At 42.3% G+C, this 22,763-nt stretch overlaps 1 protein-coding gene across 7 annotated transcripts in view; it reads left to right on the top strand.

Annotated features, from left to right (window-relative positions):
• The window catches only part of INPP5A (inositol polyphosphate-5-phosphatase A), a 420,765-nt gene that overhangs the window by 99,416 nt on the left and 298,586 nt on the right, over positions 1-22,763 (top strand). For 5 of the 7 annotated variants that reach the window (XR_004646390.1, XM_034775171.1, XM_034775173.1 and 2 more), the window contains exon 2: positions 16,180-16,221. The exons of 1 other annotated variant lie outside the window; for it this stretch is intronic. Coding sequence is in view for 5 of the 6 variants with exons in the window: in XM_034775171.1 (XP_034631062.1) it covers positions 16,180-16,221 (42 nt within the window). In the remaining variant the exon portion in view is untranslated. Of the gene's footprint in view, positions 1-1,668; positions 1,688-16,179; positions 16,222-22,763 lie in introns of those variants that run through there. One more of the 7 variants, XM_034775176.1, reaches the window with a different exon arrangement.

Raw genomic sequence — 22,763 nt, 5'->3', positions numbered from 1 at the left:
CAAAGAATTGTCTTTGCAAGAACAGAAAGCATTGTACGGAAGTTCTGAATTATAAAGGGGTTTGGTATTTGTTCTAATGCTGCAGCATTACTTTTTTTTTTTTTTTCCTGAAATAGTTTTCGCCTTTCATACTTATGAATTTTCATGCATAAATGTTCTGTGGCAAATGTATGTATCTCTGTATATGATTCATAGACTTTTCCGAAGAACTAATTGCCTATATGATTGATAGATTCCTTATAGTGGCTGTTTTTGAATTGTCCTTCATTAATTGCAAGTAAGGCTTCAGATTTTCAGTTTTAATAGACAAGACACTGATAAAAGTGTAAGGTAAAAAAAGAAGAAAAGAAAATGAAAGAAACAGGTGTTTTTCTAGTGTTTATTGGATAAATATTTTGAATATATAGTTTATTGGATAGATATTTTGTATCTAAAGGTCTGTCTACATGGAGCAGTATGTGGAATATAGAGGTGTGGTATTTTTTAAGCATACAAACATGTTGTTGTGCATTCGTTGGCCCACGTTGATCCAGTTGGTTCCCTAACACACTTTAGCATAGTTCTGTTTGAAACAGTATAATGCTAAAGTGCACTGGGGAACATTACAAAGAATTTACTTATTACAGTATATACACAGAGAGAGCTCTGAAGAAACCTGCTTTTTGTACATCTACATAAAACTCAATAAATGTTAAAAGTAAACCCCAAAAAATGAACCCTGAAAAACAGAAGCCTCACATGCAAGGACTATATACATGCTGATTTAGGTCAACGGTATAAAGCTTGTCATATAAACTGTAAGTTTCTATCGCTATTTTTTCTTTGAATAATGTCTTTGGGCAGACTTCGTTCCTTGACATGACAACGGAATTCACAAGGGCCTTGTGAATATTCAAATGCAAAGTTAGGATAGAGTTGCTGTTCACAGTAGTGGTAAAGAAAACTCTTAATGCTCTTAGAAAGTTAGGGTTACCATATTTCAGCAAGCAAAAAAGAGGACGGGAGGAGCCCCGGCCCGATCCTGTCCTAGCCCCACCCCTGCACCCCCCCACTTCCCGTCCCCCTCAGAACCCCCAACCCTCCCCCCGCTCCTTGTCCTCTGACTGCCCCCTCCTGAGACCCCGACCCTGACTGCCCCCCAGGACTCCACCCCCTACCTAAACCTCCCTGTTCCTTGTCCCCTAACTGCCCCGTCCTGAGACCCTCCCCCCATCCTAACTGGCCCCCTAGGACCCTACCTGTACCCTGACTGCCCAAAACTTTATCCACCTCCCCCCCCAAAAGCCCCTCCCCAAACTCCCGACCCCCCCGTCTCTTGACTGCCCCCTCCAGAACATCCCTGCCCCTTCTCCGACCCCTTGGCCCCCTTCCCCTGCCGCTCAGACCAGTGTGCAGGGGAGGAGGAGTGGGGGAGGAGCTCCAGACTGCCGGTGTGAACTGTGAACTGCCAGCTGGTGATCTGCGAATATAGGGAGGGAGTGCTCTCAGCTGCAGGGGAGAGGAGGGGGAAGCGGAGGAGGGGCTCTCTCTGGCTGTCGGAGCCCCATGTAAGTGGCACCATCCGGCCGGCTGCCCTGTTAGCCACGCGCTCTGCATGGGGGGAGAAAGTCCGGACATTTACAAATTCCCCCCGGACGCTATTTTTAGCTCAAAAAGCCGGACATGTCCGGGGGAATCCGGATGAATGGTAACCCTAAGAAAGTGCAGTATTTTACTGTTGCTTCCTTTTAAAATACCTGTATTTTAGCCCTTTCTTGTTTTCACCTTTCCACGCTAGAGTCTCCTGACTAATCTGAGAGGGGGAGGTGTGTTGCTGTTACTCTATTCTCTTTGCCAGCCTGTTGACTGCTGCAAAGTGTTATTTTCTTCTACTCCTTTCCCAGTCTCCATTTTTAAGTGGTGATCCTCTTATGAGTAGCTCCAGTGTCTGATGATCCTACTATTTGTTTCTATCTCCAATCTGTAGCAAAGTAAAACTGACCTTATTCTTACCAGTTTCACTACTGTTCACAGGGTATGATAGCAGCAGTGGAAAATGACATGACTGTTCAGTATCTAAGCTGCAGTTTGGGAAAGCTGTGAGCAGCAGAGGAACTGAATTGATTTATAGTCTGTTTACATTTGGAAAGTTATCTTTGCAAACATAATGGCTAGAAACCTAGTGGTTATTTTTAAATGAAAGCTCAGATTCTGCAGAAGTTAATATACTTATGTAGAAAAGCTTCCCATAGACCTTTGAGTATATTTTTCTCTCTTTTAACCTTACTGTTTTGTCTCCATTCACTTTAAAATCTGGCTCACAAACACTTGAACATAGTGCACAGGTTATCATCCTTTTGTTTTTCAACTGTTACTGTAAAGTTGGTACAAAATGCCATGTTAATTACTGCTATTTGTTGTGGACTTTTCTTTATCATGATTTGTATTGATTAATATTTAAAGAGCAACAGTGAGAGCACAAGGTCATTGGGAGGTAAGTCTGAATTTTTTTAAATCAAATATATCCTGTAATAAAAATTTTAAGGAATTTCAAACAAAGTTTTAAAGATACTAGATGATTAAAAATCTTAATCCCTAACCTTATTAGTTTTAGTAAAATCATAACCGTAATGATCACATTTATGTTCCTAATAACCAGTTTTTGGTAACTACGGTGAAGCAAAATTTGACAGGAGGGTTTTTTAATATAAATAGTGTCAAATTAGCAAATATAGCCCAAAAAAAAAAAGCTAAAATTTACTATTTTGAAATGTTGAAAATTGGTTGTGAATGGAAACAATATGATCTAAAGATGTACCTTAGTACCTGGGAGCTCATCCTTAGGACATAAGGCTTTAACAGGGCTAATTTTATTGTTGTGTAATTCCAGGAGAACTTTGAGTACCAGTGGCAGTTAACCTCACCAAAACAGGACTTGGGTAATCCTTTAACTCGTATAGGATGTTCAGAAATATTTTAAGAGGCCAACACATAAGCACAAAAAATAATTCTTACCTTCTCTTCAAACACCACATATAGTCATACTGTCCCTTCTCATCTATTCTCATTCTCAGGCCTTGTCTACTGTGGGAGGTTGATCTAAGTTATGCAACTTCAGCTATGTTCTTAGATCTACCCACTGCAGGGTCCACACTACGCGATGTCAACTGGAGACACTCTCCCGTCGACTCCCCTTGTGCTTCTTGTTCAGGTGGAGTACAGGAGTTGACGGGAGAGCAATCGGCGGCCAATTTAGCGGGTCTTCACTAGATCTGCTAAATCGACAGCCGATGTATTGATCGCCGCACGTGGAACCCCTGGTAAGTGTAGACAAGCCCTCAGGCTGGCTCTCAGTGAGTTTTTACACACTGATTCAAGACTTTATTTTTACTACTTAAAAAATTAAGCTATTATTTAGCTAAAAATAAACTCCACAAACCAGAATTTGTCTACTATAGTTTACCTACTTCCCTTCATTCACCATTGGATGAAACTGAACAAAATATTCCAGGCTGTTAATTGGGGACTCCTTTCCTATCTTATTTTTTCAACTTGATTCTTTCTCCAGCATTTTTAAAAAAAGTTGTCTTGTATCTACTCTGATTATATGCTTTTGCAGATTATTTTGTTCACTTTCTCTTGGCTGTTATATTAGTTTTTCTAATAAAGAAAGGGGAGTAATGGGAAGAAGAGACGCTACTTGTATGGTCATTTTGAAAAGCTGTTTGTTTTTAAGACCTTACCAACTCATGTGGTATCCATGTGTCTGCAAGCTTAGTGCTTTCTTTATGATCCTGACCAATACTGTAACCAGCATGACATAAATAGACTTCAAGTGGAAACTCAGCATAAAGAGAGCCAGTTTTGGTGGAACTCAGAATTCCAGGAAAAGGTCAAAATGGTATTTAATTGAAGGGAGCTGTGATGCGCCATGCGTATATCCTGTTATTTTAACAAAGATTCCACATGATTTTAGAGTTTAAAAAATAACAGTTGCATCTGGTGGAAGGTGTCTATTTGTGGTTCTGCTTGGTCAAAAATTGCACAATACTGGGTGGAACTATAATATAAAAATGAAGATCTAATCTAAGAATGCTCCTTTACTGCTTAATGTAAGGTGTTACATTTAAAATTTGTTTGTAGTATTTATACACAGCCCTTAGTAAAGGCAGACCTCCACTTCAGCTGTGTGAGCTAAGGGAGATATTTTGCCTTAGTTCATTGAGTCCACCAAAATATTTGGGTCTGCATTTATTAAACTTGACTTATATAGCACCCTAGGTAGACACAGTGCTTTACAAACACACTGTAAATAAAGGCATGTTGTGCCGGAGCAATTTATACAATCTAAGAAGACATACATCTATGTAAGACAATAATTCAAGCACATGTGTCTGTTGGATGTGGGGATTTATTGATGAGATAACGAAGATAGGAAGTATTCCTGGAGGAAGAAGATTTTAATGGAAGGATCTGAAGAAGAGAAAAGGTGCTAGATGGACAAAAAGAAGAATGTTCCATTCATAGGATGCAGCAAGATGTCTCATGTGAAGCTAAGAGTGGGAGGAGGATCGGGAGTGTCAGATGTTTTAGAGGGAATGAGATCAGCAATGTAGCTGAGGCAAGATTAGGTGGGATGAGGAGGTTGTCTGACCACAGACAGTTCAGGAAGCTAGGTATGTGAGGTGGTCTGGATACTGTGAGTAGAGTGATGGGAGAGGAAGAGGACTCTAGCAGGGGCATTTTTGATGGATTAGAAGGGAAAGAAATGATAAGCAGGGAAAGCCAGTGTGGAGAGGATTACCATAGTGAAATGTGAGAGATGTATGGAAAATTATTTTAGCAGTGGAGAGAGTGAGGAAAGGGTGGTGATTTTTGGTCATTTTACAGAGGAAGAAATGATAGGATGTAATAAGAGACAATATGGAGAAAGTTTAGAAATTAGGGAGAGTAGGTGAAAAGCCAAAGGTGACCCCAGTAGTGAGCCTGGGAGACATGAAACAAAGTGTAGTTTTTCCTGGAGATCTAGCAGGAAGAGGAATAAGGAAGAAAGATAAGTTTTTGAAAGACTTGAGATGGTGGATCAACATCCAAGATGAGATGTATAAAGTGCATTTGGAGATGTGAGAATGGACTGAGAGGAGAAGGAAGTAGGGAGGTAGAATAGGGAGTCATCCATACAAAGGGATGATGGTAATAGCAGGAGTGGATGGGGTCATCCAGAAAAAGGAGAGTTAGAGGACTAAACCATGAGACTTTCCAACAGCCGGGAAAGGAAGATGAGGAACCACTGTAGGAGATACTAAAGGAATAGTCACCAAGATAGGGTGAGAAACAAGAGAACACAAAATCAGCGAAGTGGAGAATGCAGAGGTAGGAGGAGGAAAGAGTAATCGACAGTAATAAAAACAGACATTCCTCTTTGATTTTAATAAGTGACTTTGGTCAGGGTGGTTTCAGAGTCCAGGTAGCTTAAGCAGACAACAAGCTAAAGAATTTTGAAAACATGTTCCAGTATTGGAGTTCTCACTAGTGATTTGTCCACTACTGTTGTCACTTCCCCAGGCCTGCCCTATTTCCCTGGGAACTAAGAAAGGAATTAATCTGGAGGTTCTAAAGCTATGCACAAGACCTCATAATTTTTTTTTCTAGAGGATTGTCTTCATCTACTCTTTGTCGTCTGTTCCAAGAAATCGCAGTTGAGAACAAGAGTCAATTGAAAATTTTCCACCTCTTACTTTTGGTCTGTGTTGTAATCATTTAAGACACTTTAACCAAAATTAAAGCCAGCAGTTAGACCTCTTGTTGGTTCAACATTCAACTCTCATTTCCCATTAACTATATTGTCTTCCTGCTGCCATCTGGTGAAAAAAATTAGGGACAACAGCTGGTGAATTCTTTACTTGATTTGCGTTCTTGGGAATAATGTTCTTTGTAGTGACATGAGCATGAGTGATGAGCCAATATGTTTGTAGTTGTAAGGTGACTACCCAGCAATTAAAATATTTTAGACATTTTCTGTTTCTAATGAGTACTTCTAGTTTTATAGTTTATAATCGTAATGAGCTGCTGAGAAGAGAAGGGGTGGGATCAGGAAAGATTTCTACAGTCTTTTAATGTTTTAGTTTCAGCTTTTTTAGCAAAGGGTTAGGGATCTATATTTAGTGTAGAGCTGCCTTAATATAAGACTTCTTTAATCTCCATTGTTGTTTAGCTTAAAAGGACACTATGAACTCACTGTTTTTAAAATAATGTACACTATATCATCCAAGTGTCTTTCTGTATACTTTTTTCCTCTTTTTCTCTGAAAGACGGAATGAATTTTGAGATTTGATTTGGCAAATAAACATCCCTTGTTGGTATTTTGAAGATCTCTGTAAATCCCAGCCTGGAATTTATGTACGTGTTTGTGGAATATGCTCACAGAAGCATCACTCAGGGGCACTCCAGAATTGGGCTACTTTCAGCTTACCCAGAATAGTAACAGCAGCTTCCAGGAAAGCTAAGGAGGATAAGGAGAACTTTGTACCTGAAGCAGCTCATCCTCACAGGGGAATGAGTTGGTCCAGGATGACATCCACTATGCCAATGGCAGTAGAACCGTAAAGGGAACACCTGGACTTCAGCTGGAAGGGTACAGACACACTAGCTCTGCTCAAACTAGCAAGCCAAAGTAGCAGTGTAGCCAAGAGTGGCACAGGTGGCTAGTCAAGCTAACCATCTGAGTACAAACCCACCTGATTCCCCCCCGGGTACACACTCAGGTGACTAACCTGAGCTGCTGCTGGTGCTACCCCCAGCTACGCTGTTGTTTTTAGCACGCTAGCTTGAACAGAACTAGTGTGTGTCTGTCTACTCAAGCTGGGAAGCGTGCTCCCAGCTGCAATGTAGACATAACCACAGAAAGTAGTACTAAAGCAAGATGTGGTGGTTGATTTAGGGAAGAGGGTCAGACAGTGTGGTGCAAAAGGGAGTCCACAAAAACAGGACACACATTTTTTAGAGTACATCTACACTGCAGCTGGGAGCATGCTTCTTTACTTGGGTAGGCAGAAGCCTAGCTCACTAAAAATAGCATGAGGGTAGCATGAGCTTACCCAATCTGTAAAAGTCCTTGTCCCCCTGTTTTCACTGGTGTCAGCTTGAACAGCTTTCTACATTAGAACAGCTTTCCCCTGCACTCTTTTGATCAATACAGGTAAACATGGATCTTGCTCCAAGAGCTGCCTGGCCCACTGACCACACCTGCGTGCTGATCAATGTGTGGTTGGAGAACACTGTCCTCCATGACTTCTCCTGACGTGGCAGGAACATATACCTTTACCAGGAAACTTCACAGAGGCTGGAGCATGTGGGTATTTGCTGGACTCTGATCCAGTGCTAGGAATGCATCAAGCACTCGAGGCTACTATTCAGGCAGGCAAAAGACTCCAGCAGTCGCTCCAGAAGAGCTCATTGTACATGACCCTCTGTGACGAACTGGACCAGATGCTATCAAGGGCTCTCAGCACAGAACCTCGAGTGGCTCAGAACTTCCTCCTCAACCCTGCTGGCCTCATCATCTGACAGGATGCTGATGAGACCCAGGGCAAGGAGGCAGCAGGGAACTGCAGAGGACGCCCTGGAGGACAAGGAGTATGTGGATTCTGCAACTCTACCTGGAGAAATGTTTGGAAAGCCCTTTCAGTGAGATTCAGGAGGACCCTGAGCTGGACAGGAACCAGAACCAGAGGCTGGTAAGTGGTAATGGATCCCTACCTTCCCTGACAGTACCCCCTCCCTCTTGCTACATTTCCCTCTCCCTCCTGGCCCTTCAACCCATAAATGGCCCCGAGAAAGACACGGCTATAAATCAACAATTTTATTGATTTCCAGTGAACCTCTGTTACGCATTTGGCAGAAGCTATGTCTGAGAAACAGATTATTAACAAAAATAATTGTGCCCCACTGTCTGTGCATTTCTCAGCCAGCATGCAGGCAGTGATGATCTGGAGCCTCACACTGGGAAGCCGATTTAGAAAGGTCCCAGTTGGGGATGGTACAGTTGTAGAAAGCTTTACAGCTGTTTGTCTAACATTAATGGCAGCTGTCTTTTGTCCCTTGGAAGAGTACATAATTTCAGTGCTTCTTCCCACCCCCTGATCTTACCATTCCCTTGCAAACAGGAGCAGCATGGAACTGTGTGGGGGGGGGGGGGGGGGGAGGGTTTGGTCCAGGGAAGGGAAGGGAAGACTATAGTTGTCTGAGGGAAAAAGTTAGTCATAAGTCTTTTTCTCCCTTGAAAGATTACAATTTTTTTACCATCCTTGTTTCTGTTGCCTGGCCTGGTTGCACCGAGTCATGCTGCACTTCCCTGGGGGAAACAGGTGGTAGAACGATCTGGTCTGGCGGTTGGATAAGCAGAATGTGATGTCCCTTTGCTGTAGACAGCTGAGGAGCTTGTGGTGCTGATCTGAAACTTCAGGGAACCCAGTGAAGTTGTTTTGTTTCTCTATGACATGGACTAATTGGCAGAAGTGTTAAATGACTGTGTTTCATTTTCTCAGTAGCAATTGGAAGTCTAACATAACGAATGACAGTGAAAATGAGGTAGGATTAAGGCTAAAATAGGGAAAGAATTTGTTAAAAATTACCTATACAAGTTAGATGTCTTCAAGTCACCAGGGCCTGATGAAATACATCCTAGAATACTCAAGGAGCGGACTGAGGAGGTATTTGAGTCATTAGTGATTATGTACAAAAAGTCATGGAAGATAGGAGAGATTCCAGAGGACTGGAACAGGGCAAATATGTCCATCTATAAACAGGAAATAAGGACAACCTGGAGAATTACAGACGAGTCAGCTTAACTTCAGTACCCGAAAAGATAACGGAGCAAATAATTAAGCAATTGATTTGCAAACACCTAGAAAATAATAAGGTGATAAATAACAGTCAGCATGGATTTGTGAAGAACAAATTGTGTCAAACCAACCTAATAGCTTTCTTTGACCGGGTAATAAGCCTTGTTGATAGGGGGAAGCTGTAGAAGTGGTATATCTTGATTTTAGTTAGGGTTTTGATACTCTTACATTACCTTCTCATAAACAAATTAGGGAAATATATCCTAGATGGAGCTACTATAAGGCGAGTGTATAATGTGTTGGAAAACCATTCCCAAAGAGTAGATATCAGTGGTTAGCAGTCAAGCTAGAAGGGCATATTGAGTGGGGTCCTGCAGGGATCAGTTCTGGGTATGTTCTGTTCAATATTGTCATCAATGATTTAGATAACAGCATAGAGAGTACACTTATAAAGTTTGTGGATGATACCAAGCTTGGAGGGGTTGTGAGTGCTTTGAAGGATAGGATTAAAATTCAAAATGAGCTGGACAAACTGGAGAAATGGTGTGAAGTAAATAGGGTGAAATTCAGTAAGGACAAATGCAAAGTACTCTGCTTAGGAAGAAACAATCAGTTTACATATACAAAATAGGAAATGACTGCCTAGGAAGGAGTGCTGCAAAAAGGGATCTGGGGGTCATAGTGGATCACAAGATAAATATGAGGCAACAGTGTAACACTATTGCAAAAAAAAAGCAAATATCATTCTAGGCTATATTAGCAGGAGTGTTGTAAGCAAGACATGAGAAGTAATTCTTCACTCTACTCCACGATAATTAGGCCTCAGCTGGAGTATTGTGTCCAGTTCTGGGCACCACATTTCAGGAAAGATAAGGACAAACTGGAGAAAGTACAGAGAAGAGCAACAAAAATGATCAAAGGTCTAGAAAACATGACCAATGAGGGAAGATTAAAAAAAATTGTGTTTAGTTTTCTCTTCTCCAGCAGGGGACATGATAACAGTTCTCAAATACATAAAAGGTTGTTACAAGGAGGAGAGAGAAAAATTATTCTCCTTAACCTCTGAGGATAGGACAAGAAGCAATGGGTTTAAATTGCGGCAAGGTGGTTTAGATGGACATTAGAAAAAACTTCCTAAATGTCAGGGTGGTTAAGCCCTGGAATAAATTGTCTGGGGAGGTTGTGGAATCATCATCATTGGAGATCTTTAAGAGCAGGTTAGACAAAGACCTTTCAGGGATGATCTAGATAATACTTAGTCCTGCCATGAGTGCAGGGGATTGGACTAGATGATCTCTTGAGGTCCCTTCCAATCCTACCTTTATATGACTCTGATTCTATCTTTGCGTGCCCATTTTACCATTGTTAGGAAGGCAGAAGGACAGGATTAGACAATGGTGATGGTGAGGTGGGTGGTTTTTGTGGTTTGCATCTCCCTTTGAATGAAAATACCATACTGTAGCTGAGAATATAGTCAATTTCCAGTTGAATTGCCTCCCAATCCTGTAAACATATTTCCGGTATAGTAGAAAATCTAGCTAGGTCTTGAAGTTCAATGGTAGTGCAAATCTGCTTGGTCCACCTACATAGCTGACCAGACCTCTCCATTCAGCAAAACATAGGGGGCTGACAATTAGTAGAAACAACTCTCTCACATAGATTGCCAGATCTCCTTCATAGGACTGGAAAGCCATGTTCCTTTTCTATTCTGGTGCCTTGAAACCCACTATTTTCTCCAAATGATCACCAGCCTTTAAAGAAGAAATTGCAGGCTGTTAATATAGTCTTTGGAAGGAACTGCAACCACCACTCCCTCTAGAGATATTTATGAACATTTTATTTTTTTTTAAAAGTTAGTACGTCTTACCCTTAGTAGCCTCTGCGCTGTTCTCAAGGGCTGCAAAAGTTGTCTGAGAACTAAGGGTAGTCTAACAGTTGCAATCCTGGAATGTGGCCTTCTACAGCAAAGTTATGTTCTGTGGGGGGATTTCTTATTTTTGTACAAAGGAAAAAAAACATAATGCTACCATTGTCTTTGAATTGGCAGGGCCTTGGCTCCTGAGAAGGAAACCATTCTACCAGGAGGGCAGGAGCAATGCCCCAGAGACAGCAGAGGCAGATGATGAAGGACCCCGGAGGACTTGCTCATTGGGATGGACAGCAAGAAGCAGCAGCAGTTAGGAACACAAACGGCACAGGAGGATCGCACAGATGAACTGGTTCATGGCACAGGAGGCATGCTGTGGGGAACAGAAGCATTCCCTAATGGAGAAATTGATAGAATTGAAGACGGGGAGGGGGGAGGTCCATCTGCTTCCATGACTACTGCCACCACTTCCACCTCCTCCAGCTATCCCCCAGGGTGCTGCTGAGATAGAGGACCCAACCCCCCACTTCCCCGAGTGACTGAGAGGAATCTGCAGGACTCTCAGGATCAGACCAGCACCCAAAACCTCTTGCAAGAGACACCCTGAGCATCCAGAAGGAGGAAGCTAACCCTGTGAGAGTGCCTGAAGTCCACCACGTGCCTCCCTCCCTAACTCCATGCAAGAGACATTCCTTTTTGTCCCCAAGAACAATTTCCCTCTCATCATTCCCCCCCTTGTCAGTGGAAGGGCCATGAGACATTATCATTTGACCATTGTTCATGGAATCAGTCCTGTTATGTTTGGTTGGTTTCCATCTTTTAAAAAATATTTAAATTACATGTTCAATATAATACATTTATTAAATGTTATCGTTTCTCTGACTTGTGTGTAGACCCTCTTTCCTAAGTATGATGCACGTAGGATGTTTTCAGGTTTGGGACTGGGGCCCACGATTCACAGCACATGAAGTGGAATGGTGTAATTGTCTGGGGCCATCATACTGCAGACACTTTTTCTGTCTGACCCACACCTACAACCTCCCCGCACCCTATATCCAAAGTTCCAAGGCTACATGGGAGGGAGGGGGAAAGTACAGTTAGTGTTACATGCTTACAGAAAGCACCTCTAGTTCTAAACGCAGCAGAACTAACAGAAAATGGGTAGATAGATATTTTTATTTCTTGGTTCACATGCAGGAAAAATGAAGCACAATTCAAATAACAAAACAGGTGTCTGTCACTACCCAATGATTAAATGGCCATCTCTCCCCCTCGCTCCCCCCCCTCGACCAGTTTCAACTTAGTAGAGATTAATTAGTGCTCCATAACAGCTTCTAAGTATAGTTAGTACTGCTGATGAAGAATGGTTAAAAAATTGAGTGCTCCTGATAACACAAGTAAACAAGTGTGAACAGTTAAGACAAAAGCATTGCACAATGACAGGATTGCAACTTGGCTGCCACCCTCCAAAGCACATGCTTCACCCAAAGGTGTTAACTCAGTGGAGGTGCCCTGTTGTAATTGTCTAGAATGTATGAATTGTCACAGGAATGAATGGCTAATGACCTTCAGTTATAGGGGGGGAACCTCATAAAGTATGTAGCACAACATGTAAGTGCCAGTGTTCCCTCTCATGCTTTTCTGGAAGCTGCACAGAAGTTGTCCCTTGGCACAGATAGATGTCATTCTCTGCCTCCTTGCTGTGCCAAGGTACGTGCACATGTGGTATCCCTGATTTCACTTACCTGCTGGGAACTGGGAACAGTGTGAATGTGGGTTGGATCCAGATGCCTGGATAGAGTTTGTAAACCAGACTTGTCCTGAGCCCTCTTAGTATGGATGTGCTCCCTTTTATTTCCATGAATGTTATGGAGTATGCGGCAAGCAACAGTTCTATGAACAGCATTTGCCATATTGGCATCCAGACAGGTGTGTAGGCAGCACCAACAAGATTTCAGCCTACCACATGCACACTCCATAACCCTTCTGCAGCTACAGATGGAATTGCCAATTTTGGGTGGGCATGTTCCTGGAGGTTTCATCACAGGACATAATCTTTAATTAAAGATTAATCTTTAATTTCTGGAGACAGGAGAATCTTGGAGGGTTGGTGACCCTACCTATAGAAGCTGTTCCTGAGTCCCTTTTTCCATCGATGTTTGTGTATAGTTTCATGAGCCAAATTAGGACGTGGGGTCTCCCAAAATAACTGTTGGCACCAACACACCATAGAGACCTATGGGGAAAGAAAGGACTTTATTCCCCAGAAGCAAGTACAATCCTGATCTCCTCCGCACCCTGGCATCATGAATCAGTGCTTCCCGCGTTGGTATTCATGACTCTGCCTCTGTGGTCCACTAAGCCTTGCAGAATGAGCGAATAGTAATTTTTTCAGTTCACATATTCACTTGCTCCTTTTGGTAAGCAAAGTGTTGGGATATGGGTACCACTGATGGCCCCTGCACAGTTTGGAAACCCCCATCCTGTCAAATCAGCTATTATTTCTGGAACTTTTCTAATGGCAACCACCTGTGGTTAGATCACATTGTTAATTGCTTCGCAAACCTGCACAACCCCAACAGTGGACTTTCCAATCCCAAAGTGGTTTGCAATGGACTTACAGTCTGATGTTCCCAGCTTCCACAGGGTAATAGCCACTTGCCTCTGCACCAGTATGGAATCCCTGTGCAGGCTTGTTAGACAGCTCCATGAATGTCTGTTTCCATATTCAGAAATTCTGAAGCCACTGATGGTTATCCCAGGTTACCAAAATGATTTGATCGCACTGCTCCATGCTGGTTCTCCTGTCCTAGAAGAGATGGCCCACCTAGGGGCATATTGTGGCAATAGCAGTATTCACCATATCTATACTGTGGTAGCTAAATGAATTGTCATTCATTTTCAAGGTCAGTCATCTTCGTTGTCTCAGAAAGTTCTGCACAAATGCCATCAGCATCTTGCCCATTGCCTACTCCACTAAATAAATAAACATTTGTCCTGTAATAAGGAGCAGGAACAGAACCATGGCATCATCCCATTGCTCCATGTGTTCCACTCAGTGTGGCAAGTGGGGTGATATCATCAGGAACTGCCATTGGCATATGTATGAAGCCTAGGCAGGGGACAATACCAACAGCACACAGCAAAGTCATTCCTAGAATATCTCCCTGTGACACTCAGAACCTGGGGCTACCAGTGGTAGTGCTAATGTTGTGTAACAATGGTGGCAGTGTGCACATGGGTACACTCATGTACATGGCATTATGCCCATGTCCAGCACAGGATATGTGGACACTTGGTGTGGGTATAGAGAACATGCATGAGCATGTACACAATCCAAGTCACTGGATATGTGTGCCAGGGCAGATATAGCCTATGTGGAAAGAAATTTCATTTTTAATTATGCTCCATTGATTGAGGGTATAATTTAGTATTATGTGCTATTCTTAATCCACATGAAATGCCATCTTATCTCTGTGCAAATCTCCTATTAATATCATAAGTAAAATATGCCTTTATCTTTCAGTTATCATAATCAGTACCTTGTCGTAATTCAGCATCACTTATTTATTAAATGTTAATTGCTTTATCTTTACATCTTGAAGACTAGGTTTTGACCTCAAATCACAGCAACCCTTGTTTTAAACTGTTCAGTACTACTGTTCTTAGGCCCTGATCCTTACATTTGTGCTTATCTTTACTCAACGAGCTGTCTTATTGAAGTCTAAATGAAAAAAGTGGAGAAGCTGCTGTTACATTGCAGTTTTGACAGAGTTAGGGAGATAGATTATAATCTAAGTGTGAACACTGCAGAGCATGCTGGCATTCTTTTCCTTTTGTGAGCTCCTGGTCTTGAAGTCTTCATATTTTTCCTTTGGAATTTTGTCAACCTCAAAAAAATTATATAAGGGCAGAAAAGAAAGATAACGTTCCTATTACAGCTGGTTGAAAATCTCCAAATTTTGAAATTTCAATAGAAATGTCACAATTCAGCAAGAAGGAAAATTATACATTTTTCACAAAATTGCTAAAAATGCTTCCTATTTTTCTGAGTTGATTGAAAATTTTCTGAATTTGAGATTTTCAACAAAAAAAGAAATTTTCAGAAAATTTTCATAAAAAAATTCTCTGTTTGACCAGCCCCAATTCTTGCACTATATGCAGAGTTTTTAGGCACTTGTGGCAGAATGGAGGTCTTCATTTAATAAGCAATCAGTACAAGTTAATAAAGTAGTATAAAATATTCTTAATTTTATTTAACTATGTAAGACCACCACTTGATAGAGAACCCAGCAGAACAGAAATTTCTTATATATCTGAAAGAAGCACCAGCATTATTTTGTGTTGTGCGCCTCGGTCAAGTAAAAGCCATTTATTGAAGTCTTTTTGGCTTTTCATTTCACTAACCTCTATTCTATGTAACACAAACTATGTCACTTCTTGCCAGTAAAATGTTAGGGAGCCTGCCTTGTGTTTGCAGAACATTACAAGTTCTACCCCTACTCAAGTCTAGCCCAGATTCAGGAGATTAAACAACGGTTTATATCTTTCTCTAGGTGCTACGTGCAGATTTGTAAACTACTGTACTTCCGTAGTTCTATTCAGAGGGTTACATGTTTCTGAAAGGGCAGGGCTTTGCATAAAGAGCTATGTCCTTACAAATAAGGGGTAATCTAGAAATTCTTACCTTTTTTCTTTATTGTAGAGCCTAGGCGCCCCAGTCATGGCCTGGGCCTCACTGTGCTACACACAGTACAAACAGAATAATCTGACAGTCCCTGCCCCAAAGAACTTCTTTTCAACTCTTAATAAAGCCAGAGGTAGAGTTTACAAAAAAGGCTTTAAACCTGAAACAGTTACAAGCTACAAATCTTTTCATCTATGCTGAGACTGTGTACTTTCTACATGTTTATCTTTGGAAGGCGTTCCAATAAACTTTAAACACAGAAAATGAACGCTGTAATTTTTTAAGTCAGTGCTACAAAAGATATCTCAGTATAGTTCAGTGTATGTAACTTGAAGCCATAAGCTCAAATGTATGAAAGATTAGATTTAAACAGTTTACATTGTTTTTGATCAGTTAATTCATAAGTACTTTAAATGCATAAATTAAAAACTATATTATTACAGGATTTAGATTTATGAGTAATATTTTCAGCCTTTTCAACTATTTTACCTTAACACTTTGTTCTGTGTTGCAGAGGTCAGACATGAAATGGTTTTGGATTACCTTTACTGCATTTATACAGGATCTTTTTCACCTTACATATTTGCATTGTTCATTGGGTATGATCTTGGCAAGAGAGGTACAAAATGAAAAAGGAGATTTCTGACTGGTAGAGTTCTAGAAAGGACTTGCTAGTTTGTTTTTAATGGGGGGAGGGGGAAACTCTCCATTTGAGTCAATTAAGGAAATCAATGGGTATTGAGATATTCTTTTACAAAATGCTTTGCTTCTGTCTTAATGGGTTTTTATATATTCTTTTTCAGCCAGAAAATTTACAGAAGAATTGGCTTCGGGAATTTTATCAGGTATGGTAAGAATGATTCCACATGAAGTTCTAAAAGTGTATATGTGTTTAGTATAGTTAACAATGAGCCATTTTTATACAAAGAATTTTTGCTTTTTTAAACTGATAGTCATAAGCCGTCTTACTTTAAAAAGCAAAAACAAGTCTCATGAGCCAAAATGTTTGAATGGATAATAAAATTTAATAAAGTATGACTGTGGTTTTAGAAAGTGGTTGGGAACTTTTAATCTTAGTTGTTTTGTTATGATGAAAGGCAGTTTATGGCATTTTATGTTGGGGCAGATTCCGGGTTCAGATGCTTGTCTTTATCTTGACATACATAAAATAACTCTGATTCTGCCAAGGTTTCCACCAAATTTTTACAGAAGATGGGGTATAAACTATCATTTGGTCTCAGTTGCCCATTCCAAAAATAAAAGTTTCAATATTTTACAGAATCATTTATTTTGGAATTAACTCAGTCTAAGAAGAGGGACATTAAGGATTCAGAAAAGGGAGTATATCTGGATGAAAACGGGAAAGAAAAAAAACCCTTTTACAGATTGTACGCTTACAGTTGTGTTGGCCAGTACAACGTTATGACTTTGCGCTTGTGGAACAGATCTTTATTCTACTGCAAGGTGTCTGATTTTCCTACTGTGCCCCCATAAAGTTAAGATTTTATGAGGGTCAGGACCTCAAAGCTCTTTTCCTCACAATATAAAAAAGTTCAGTTCCACTCCATATTCCAGAATACATCATAAAGTTGATTTTTTAAGTATCAGAGGGGTAGCCGTGTTTGTTGCTTTTTACAGATCCAGACTAAGAGTCCTGTGGCACCTTAAAGACTAACAGATGTATTGGGGCATAAGCTTTCGTGGGTGAAGTGGGTATTCACCCACAAAAGCTTATGCGCCAATACATCTGTTAGTCTTTAAGGTGCCACAGGACTCTTTGTTGCTTTTTGAATTTTTAAGCATAGCAACCAAGAGCAGAGCTTCTGTTGTTGTGTACGGTTGAATGAGTCTCTTGTGTCAACCTGAGAATTTATTGCTAAATAAACCTTAGTGTTTTCTGCCATGCAATATTTAGGATGGGGCCAGGGCATTCAGTCTATTTTTTATTCCTGTTTTGATGGTTACCAGAAATGGGGCAATTCTTTTATCCCAAGGCTTTGATTAAACGTGGAGATTCTTAGCACAGATTGACTTAAAAGGCTTATTTTCAGAAGTATGCTAGTAACCAGCACTATCAGACATTTGCAGTGGACATGTTGCATTTTCAGTACCAAATATTGCAGTCAACCAGAGAGCTGTCCTTCAGGTCTTCACAAAATTCACTGTAATGATAGCTGCAAATTGAAGACAAGAAAATGTATACATAGTTCTGTACCTGGATCGTGAATTAATATGGGACACTTATCCATTCCAACTTGGAAAATTTTAAGACTGGATGTTCTGTTTTTCTTTGAATATTCTGGGCAGACATTCATGAACATTCAGTGGCTGTGGCAAATTTGAACTTTTCAAGCCTACTTCTACTAAGAACATATAGTTGTATACAGTAATAAAAATGAGGCATTGCTGTGTTCCTTCACAGGAATAAATGTGTTACTCATTCTAGTCATGAGCATAAGGAAGAAGGAACAGGAGAGAAGCAGTGTACCTTTCTACTTAGTGGGCTATTTAGAGGAAGACTTTCAAAGGCCCTAAGAGGAAGTGGGTCTTCCTTAAAAGTAAATATTTACTGTGGATTTGATTAAATCTTAATGTGCTATATATTTTCTATACAGGAAATACTGTTTTTTTGTTCACTGCAAGCAGTGTGCCACAGTAAAATATGCAGATATAAGGAGGGTCCATTTCCCAAAGAACTTAGCCCTGGTCTACACAGGGGGGAAGGGAGGGATCAATCTAAGTTATGCAACTTCAGCTATGTTATTCACATAGCTGAAGTCAACGTACTTAGATCGACTTACCGTGGTGTCTTCACTGCAGTGAGTTGACTGCTGCCACTCCCCTGTCGACTCTGCCTGCACCTCTCGCGGCGCTGGAGTACACGAGTCAATGGGAGAGCGCTCAGGGGTCGATTTATCGCGTCTACACTAGACGCAATAAATCGATCCCCGCTGGATCGATCGCTGCCCGCCGATCCAGTGGGTAGTGTAGACATACCCTTAGTCTAAAACAAAAACATAAAAGCATGAATTCAGTAAATACTGTGGTAAAGTCAATACCTTGGTATATTTCCTGTTTATTTTTTAAGTAAACATACTTCATCCTATGTTTGCTCAAGATTGTTTTATACAATTCTTGGGAAGGGACTCTAGCAGTGTCTCATTTTTATTGCTGGACTATATATATATATAAAATTAGAACTACTCAACATAAGGCATTACATGTTAAACTCCAATAATAAAACATCATTCTTCATCCCATATTGGAGGTAACTGCTGTTAAAGTACCCGTATTTTCCGGCGTATAAGACGACTGGGCGTATAAGACGACCCCCCAACTTTTCCAGTTAAAATATAGAGTTTGGGATATACTCGCCGTATAAGACTACCCCTCTTCCAATGCACACCAAATAAAAATTAAAAAAACATCAGATTTGATTTCAATATGGTAATTTTAATTCAAATGCTTATGACATGCAGGTACTTAGCAGGAAAACTGTCACTTATAAACATAAGGCTGTTTGTCATCAAACATGTAAACATAAAACAGTGCAAGTGGATTAAACTTTTCCTAATTCACTCTAAAGCTGAAAGGAAGGATAAGACAATAAACACATGGGAGCTGCCATGCTGTTTGTTTTCTAAGCTGTCAACCAAACTGGAACTGATGATGATAGGAGGAAGATAACAACCAAAAGAGAGAGAGCAAGTGCCGGGCAAGTCCCTGGCGAGTTAGCAACGCCCATCATAACTGCAAGCTACGGTATTTTTACAGGGTTTGCTGGCGTGACAGTTTCCCTTTAAAAGCCTTCAAAATCCTCCTGTTCGTCATCTGATATCATAAGTACATCAATGACATCTTGTGATACATTTGTGAGGCAGTCATCGTATGGATCGAATTCCGTATCAGATGGTGTGGTATCAGCTTCGGCTTCCTCTTCATCTTGCCACAAGTAGTCGTCCTCCATACCATCTAATGAATTTGATATGCCACACTTCTTGAAAGACTTGATTACTGTTTCTGCATCAATATCATTCCAGGCTTTTATGACAAACTTGCACAAAACATCCAACTGTGGAGCACGCATGTTTCCTCCTTTTGTGAATGACTTTTCGCCGCTAACCATCCATTCACTCCACTGTTCTCGAATGCGATCTTTAAATGGCTTGTTTAGGCACACATCCAGTGGCTGTACCAACGATGTCAATCCTGCAGGAATAACTGCCACATCTGTGTTTAGTCTTGCAAGCCTTTGCTTGGTGCTGGGAGTTAAATGAGCCCTGAACATATCCCACACCAGTAGACTACGTTTTTGAATAAGTCCACCTGGTCGCCTGCTCCATACATTATCAAGCCATAGCTTTACCCCTTCTTCATCCATCCAGCCTTTTTCATTCACATGTACAAAACAACCAACAGGGAACTTGAGTTTCGGCATTGTTTTTCTTTTAAAAATAATCATTGGTCTCAGTTTGCCGCCATCAGCTGTGCATCCTAGTACCACTGTAAAACTGGACTTCTCATGTCCTGTTGTTTTAATTAAAATTGTTTTTTCACCTTTTTGATGGACAGTTTTATTTCCAAACATATCAAAATTCATTGGAGTTTCATCCATATTTCCAATACTACTTAATGCATAGCCATGTTTAGTGCGCTGTTTTATTATGTATCGATGGAAACTATTTACTTTGCTATCAAGATCTGCAGGTAATTTTTGGGCAATTTTCGTCTTTTGCCTCAGTACCATATTATGCCTTTCCATGAATCTAGTACACCAGGATACAGTGGCCTTAAATCTGTTGCTGTGATCTGGGTTAGATTTGGCCCACTGAAGTGCAAACAAACGTATTTTATTTCGTGTCACTGCATAACCATTTTGGCGATGCTCATTCACCATGTCTGCTACATGTTTTTCGAGTTCTGGCCAATGTGGGGTGCCTCTTCTTAATGCACACTTACCCCTTGGCATACTCTTTAATGCTTTTTCATTTGCTTTCCAGTCCCGAACCATCTTTTCTGTTACTCCATATTGTCTTGCAGCAGCGCAGTTATTATGTTCCATGGCAAAGTTTACAACTTTAAGTTTGAAACTGGCTTCATATTTCTTTCTTCTTGCTGGTGGAGCCATGATGGGGTTTTGACTGTTGGACATTTGTATACTGTACTGTATGTACTGGTGTTGTACTGTATGAACAGGTACAGATACTGGTGCTGTACTGTATGTGGGACCCAGTATACAATAACCAGCCAATCACGGCAAGCGATGTACCTTAACGGCGATTGGCTGGTTGTTGTATACAAAGCCTGCTTGGATTGGTCAGCATTGCATCCCCTTCCTGTCAGTTCTTTCTCTGCTTCCACACAGCTCTCCCTGCCTGCCCAGCCCTCCCTGTCTCCAAGACAATCAGAGCAGTAGACAAACATGCCTCTTTCACCCGTCTGGCCCGCCCTTGTATCCTATTACCTCCTTCTCTGCCTCTCAGATCTCGCACATGCTCGCCAGGAGCGAGATCTGAGAAAGTAAAAACAGTAGTTTCCAGGCAAGCTTATCTCGGCTAATAGGAAATAAACATAGGCTTGGCATAGCACATTAGGGCTTTGCTATGAGGAAGAAAATCTGTTTGAACAGGGAAGCATGTCTGATGCACACTTTTTTTGCAAGTGTTGTAGCTGTGTGGACCCCAGGCTATTAGCGAGGTAGTATCTTTCATTGGACCAACAGGGTGTAAGAGACAAGTTTTGGCGCATACGCAGGGCGCTTCTTTAGCTCTGGGTTTATTCCCAGAATCATTTATTCCCGGCCCTGGCTGCGCGCTCTCATCCATTAAAAGGCGGGATTCCCGCCTCTCTGCTCTCATTTAGCGCAGCGCTTCCCTGGGGCCACCCTGCGGCACTTCCCATAAGACTCCCAGCCCTGTGCTTCCGCAGAGCTGTAACAGTCGGCTCCAAATCAAGCCAGTCCGCCCCTTAGTTACCTACAAGCAGAGCCAGCCGCTCGGGCTGCCCTGCCCAGGACGTGCACCAGAAGAGGCGCGCTGGCTACTTAGGAGCCCTGGAAGCGAGCGGGCTGCGCTGCACAAGCTCTGGCCATGGGCTTGGACTTCAGTAACGTGCCCGGCTAATTCCCCCCTGCCCCGCGCTTTGCCGCAGGGTCGGTGCCGTGCCAGCCTGCACATTACACACAGACAAGAGCAGCCCCCCCCCCCCATGGTGCGGTGTCCGGTGCGATTGGGCACGTGGCAGTGCCCTCCCTCCCCCCATGTGGGGCTGGTTCGCAGCCCTCTGGGCCCCGCGGGCTGGGGCTGCAGGGGACCCGGCTTGCCTGGCTTCCCGCACAACACGGCGTCCGGCGCACTGGCTCGGCAGCTGATAGGGCTCAGCGCTGTCTCTGGAGCCGGGACTGTGTTCGCTCAGCGTGTCAAGCGAGGCTTGCTGAGGGCTCGCTTTGATAAGCGGAGATCAAAGGCGCCGGGGACCCCAGGTCTTAATCAGCTGAGCCTCGATGGTCCCTGGCTCGCTCACTCTCTCTGTCCGGGAGCCGTCACCCCTTGGGGCAAGATGCCCTCCCGCCCCCCGCTGTTCGCCCCGATCCGCCCCTGGCCTGCTCCCGTGCGGATCGTGGCTCCCTTTCCCCGTAGGGATCCCCCCGCCCGGGCACTCCGCGGCAGCCGCAGCTGGTTCCCACGCTCCTGTCAGGGCGGGAGGGAGCGGAGGCAGCCGCAGCAGCCCGGGAGACATACCGGTATGTGGTGCCGCAGATTCAGCTCGGAGGTTTCAGCACCCGGCGTATAAGACGACCCCCGATTTCGGAGAAGATTTTCCTGGGTTAAAACGTCGTCTTATACGCCGGAAAATACGGTATATCTCCAAGCCTGGATGAGCATGGAAAGTACATATTTTTCTCATATAGTATGGAAGGGTGGGAGGGGAGAGATCATGGAGTATGAGCAAGCCATGGCAATACACCAAAACAATCCCACAGGGAATCAGGCTGCATTACCCTTTTTGTAGTGCTCCCTGTCCCTGGAAATCCTACACTTCGGTATAAGGTGGGCGGTGTTCAAAGAGCAGTGAGGTAGTGGAGCCGTACTGTCATGATGAGGCCCCAAAGGTATTTTGATGCATAGAGCCTCTGTGTGGATAGCCCTAGGGTTTCAGTTGATTTCCCTGAGACCTGTAGGCTTTGGGAGCCAAATCCAGTGCTTTATCCACTGTAGTTGGGGAGGGGCCCTGTTCAAATGACCGGATAAATCTAGCAAGAAGTTTCATAACTGCCTCATCGTTGCTCCCATAGGAGGGAGTGATCTGGTTTGTGATTACTAGTGATGGACATCTCTCAAGGACCTCAGCCAATCCATGTCTTTTGTTTAAAAGTGGGAGCAATATA

Source organism: Trachemys scripta, chromosome 7 (genome assembly GCF_013100865.1).
Source record: "Trachemys scripta elegans isolate TJP31775 chromosome 7, CAS_Tse_1.0, whole genome shotgun sequence".
In the NCBI taxonomy this organism is placed as follows: Eukaryota; Metazoa; Chordata; order Testudines; family Emydidae; genus Trachemys; species Trachemys scripta.
The sequence above is the reverse complement of the archived record's forward strand: the minus strand, read 5'-3'. Positions and strand labels throughout refer to the sequence as shown.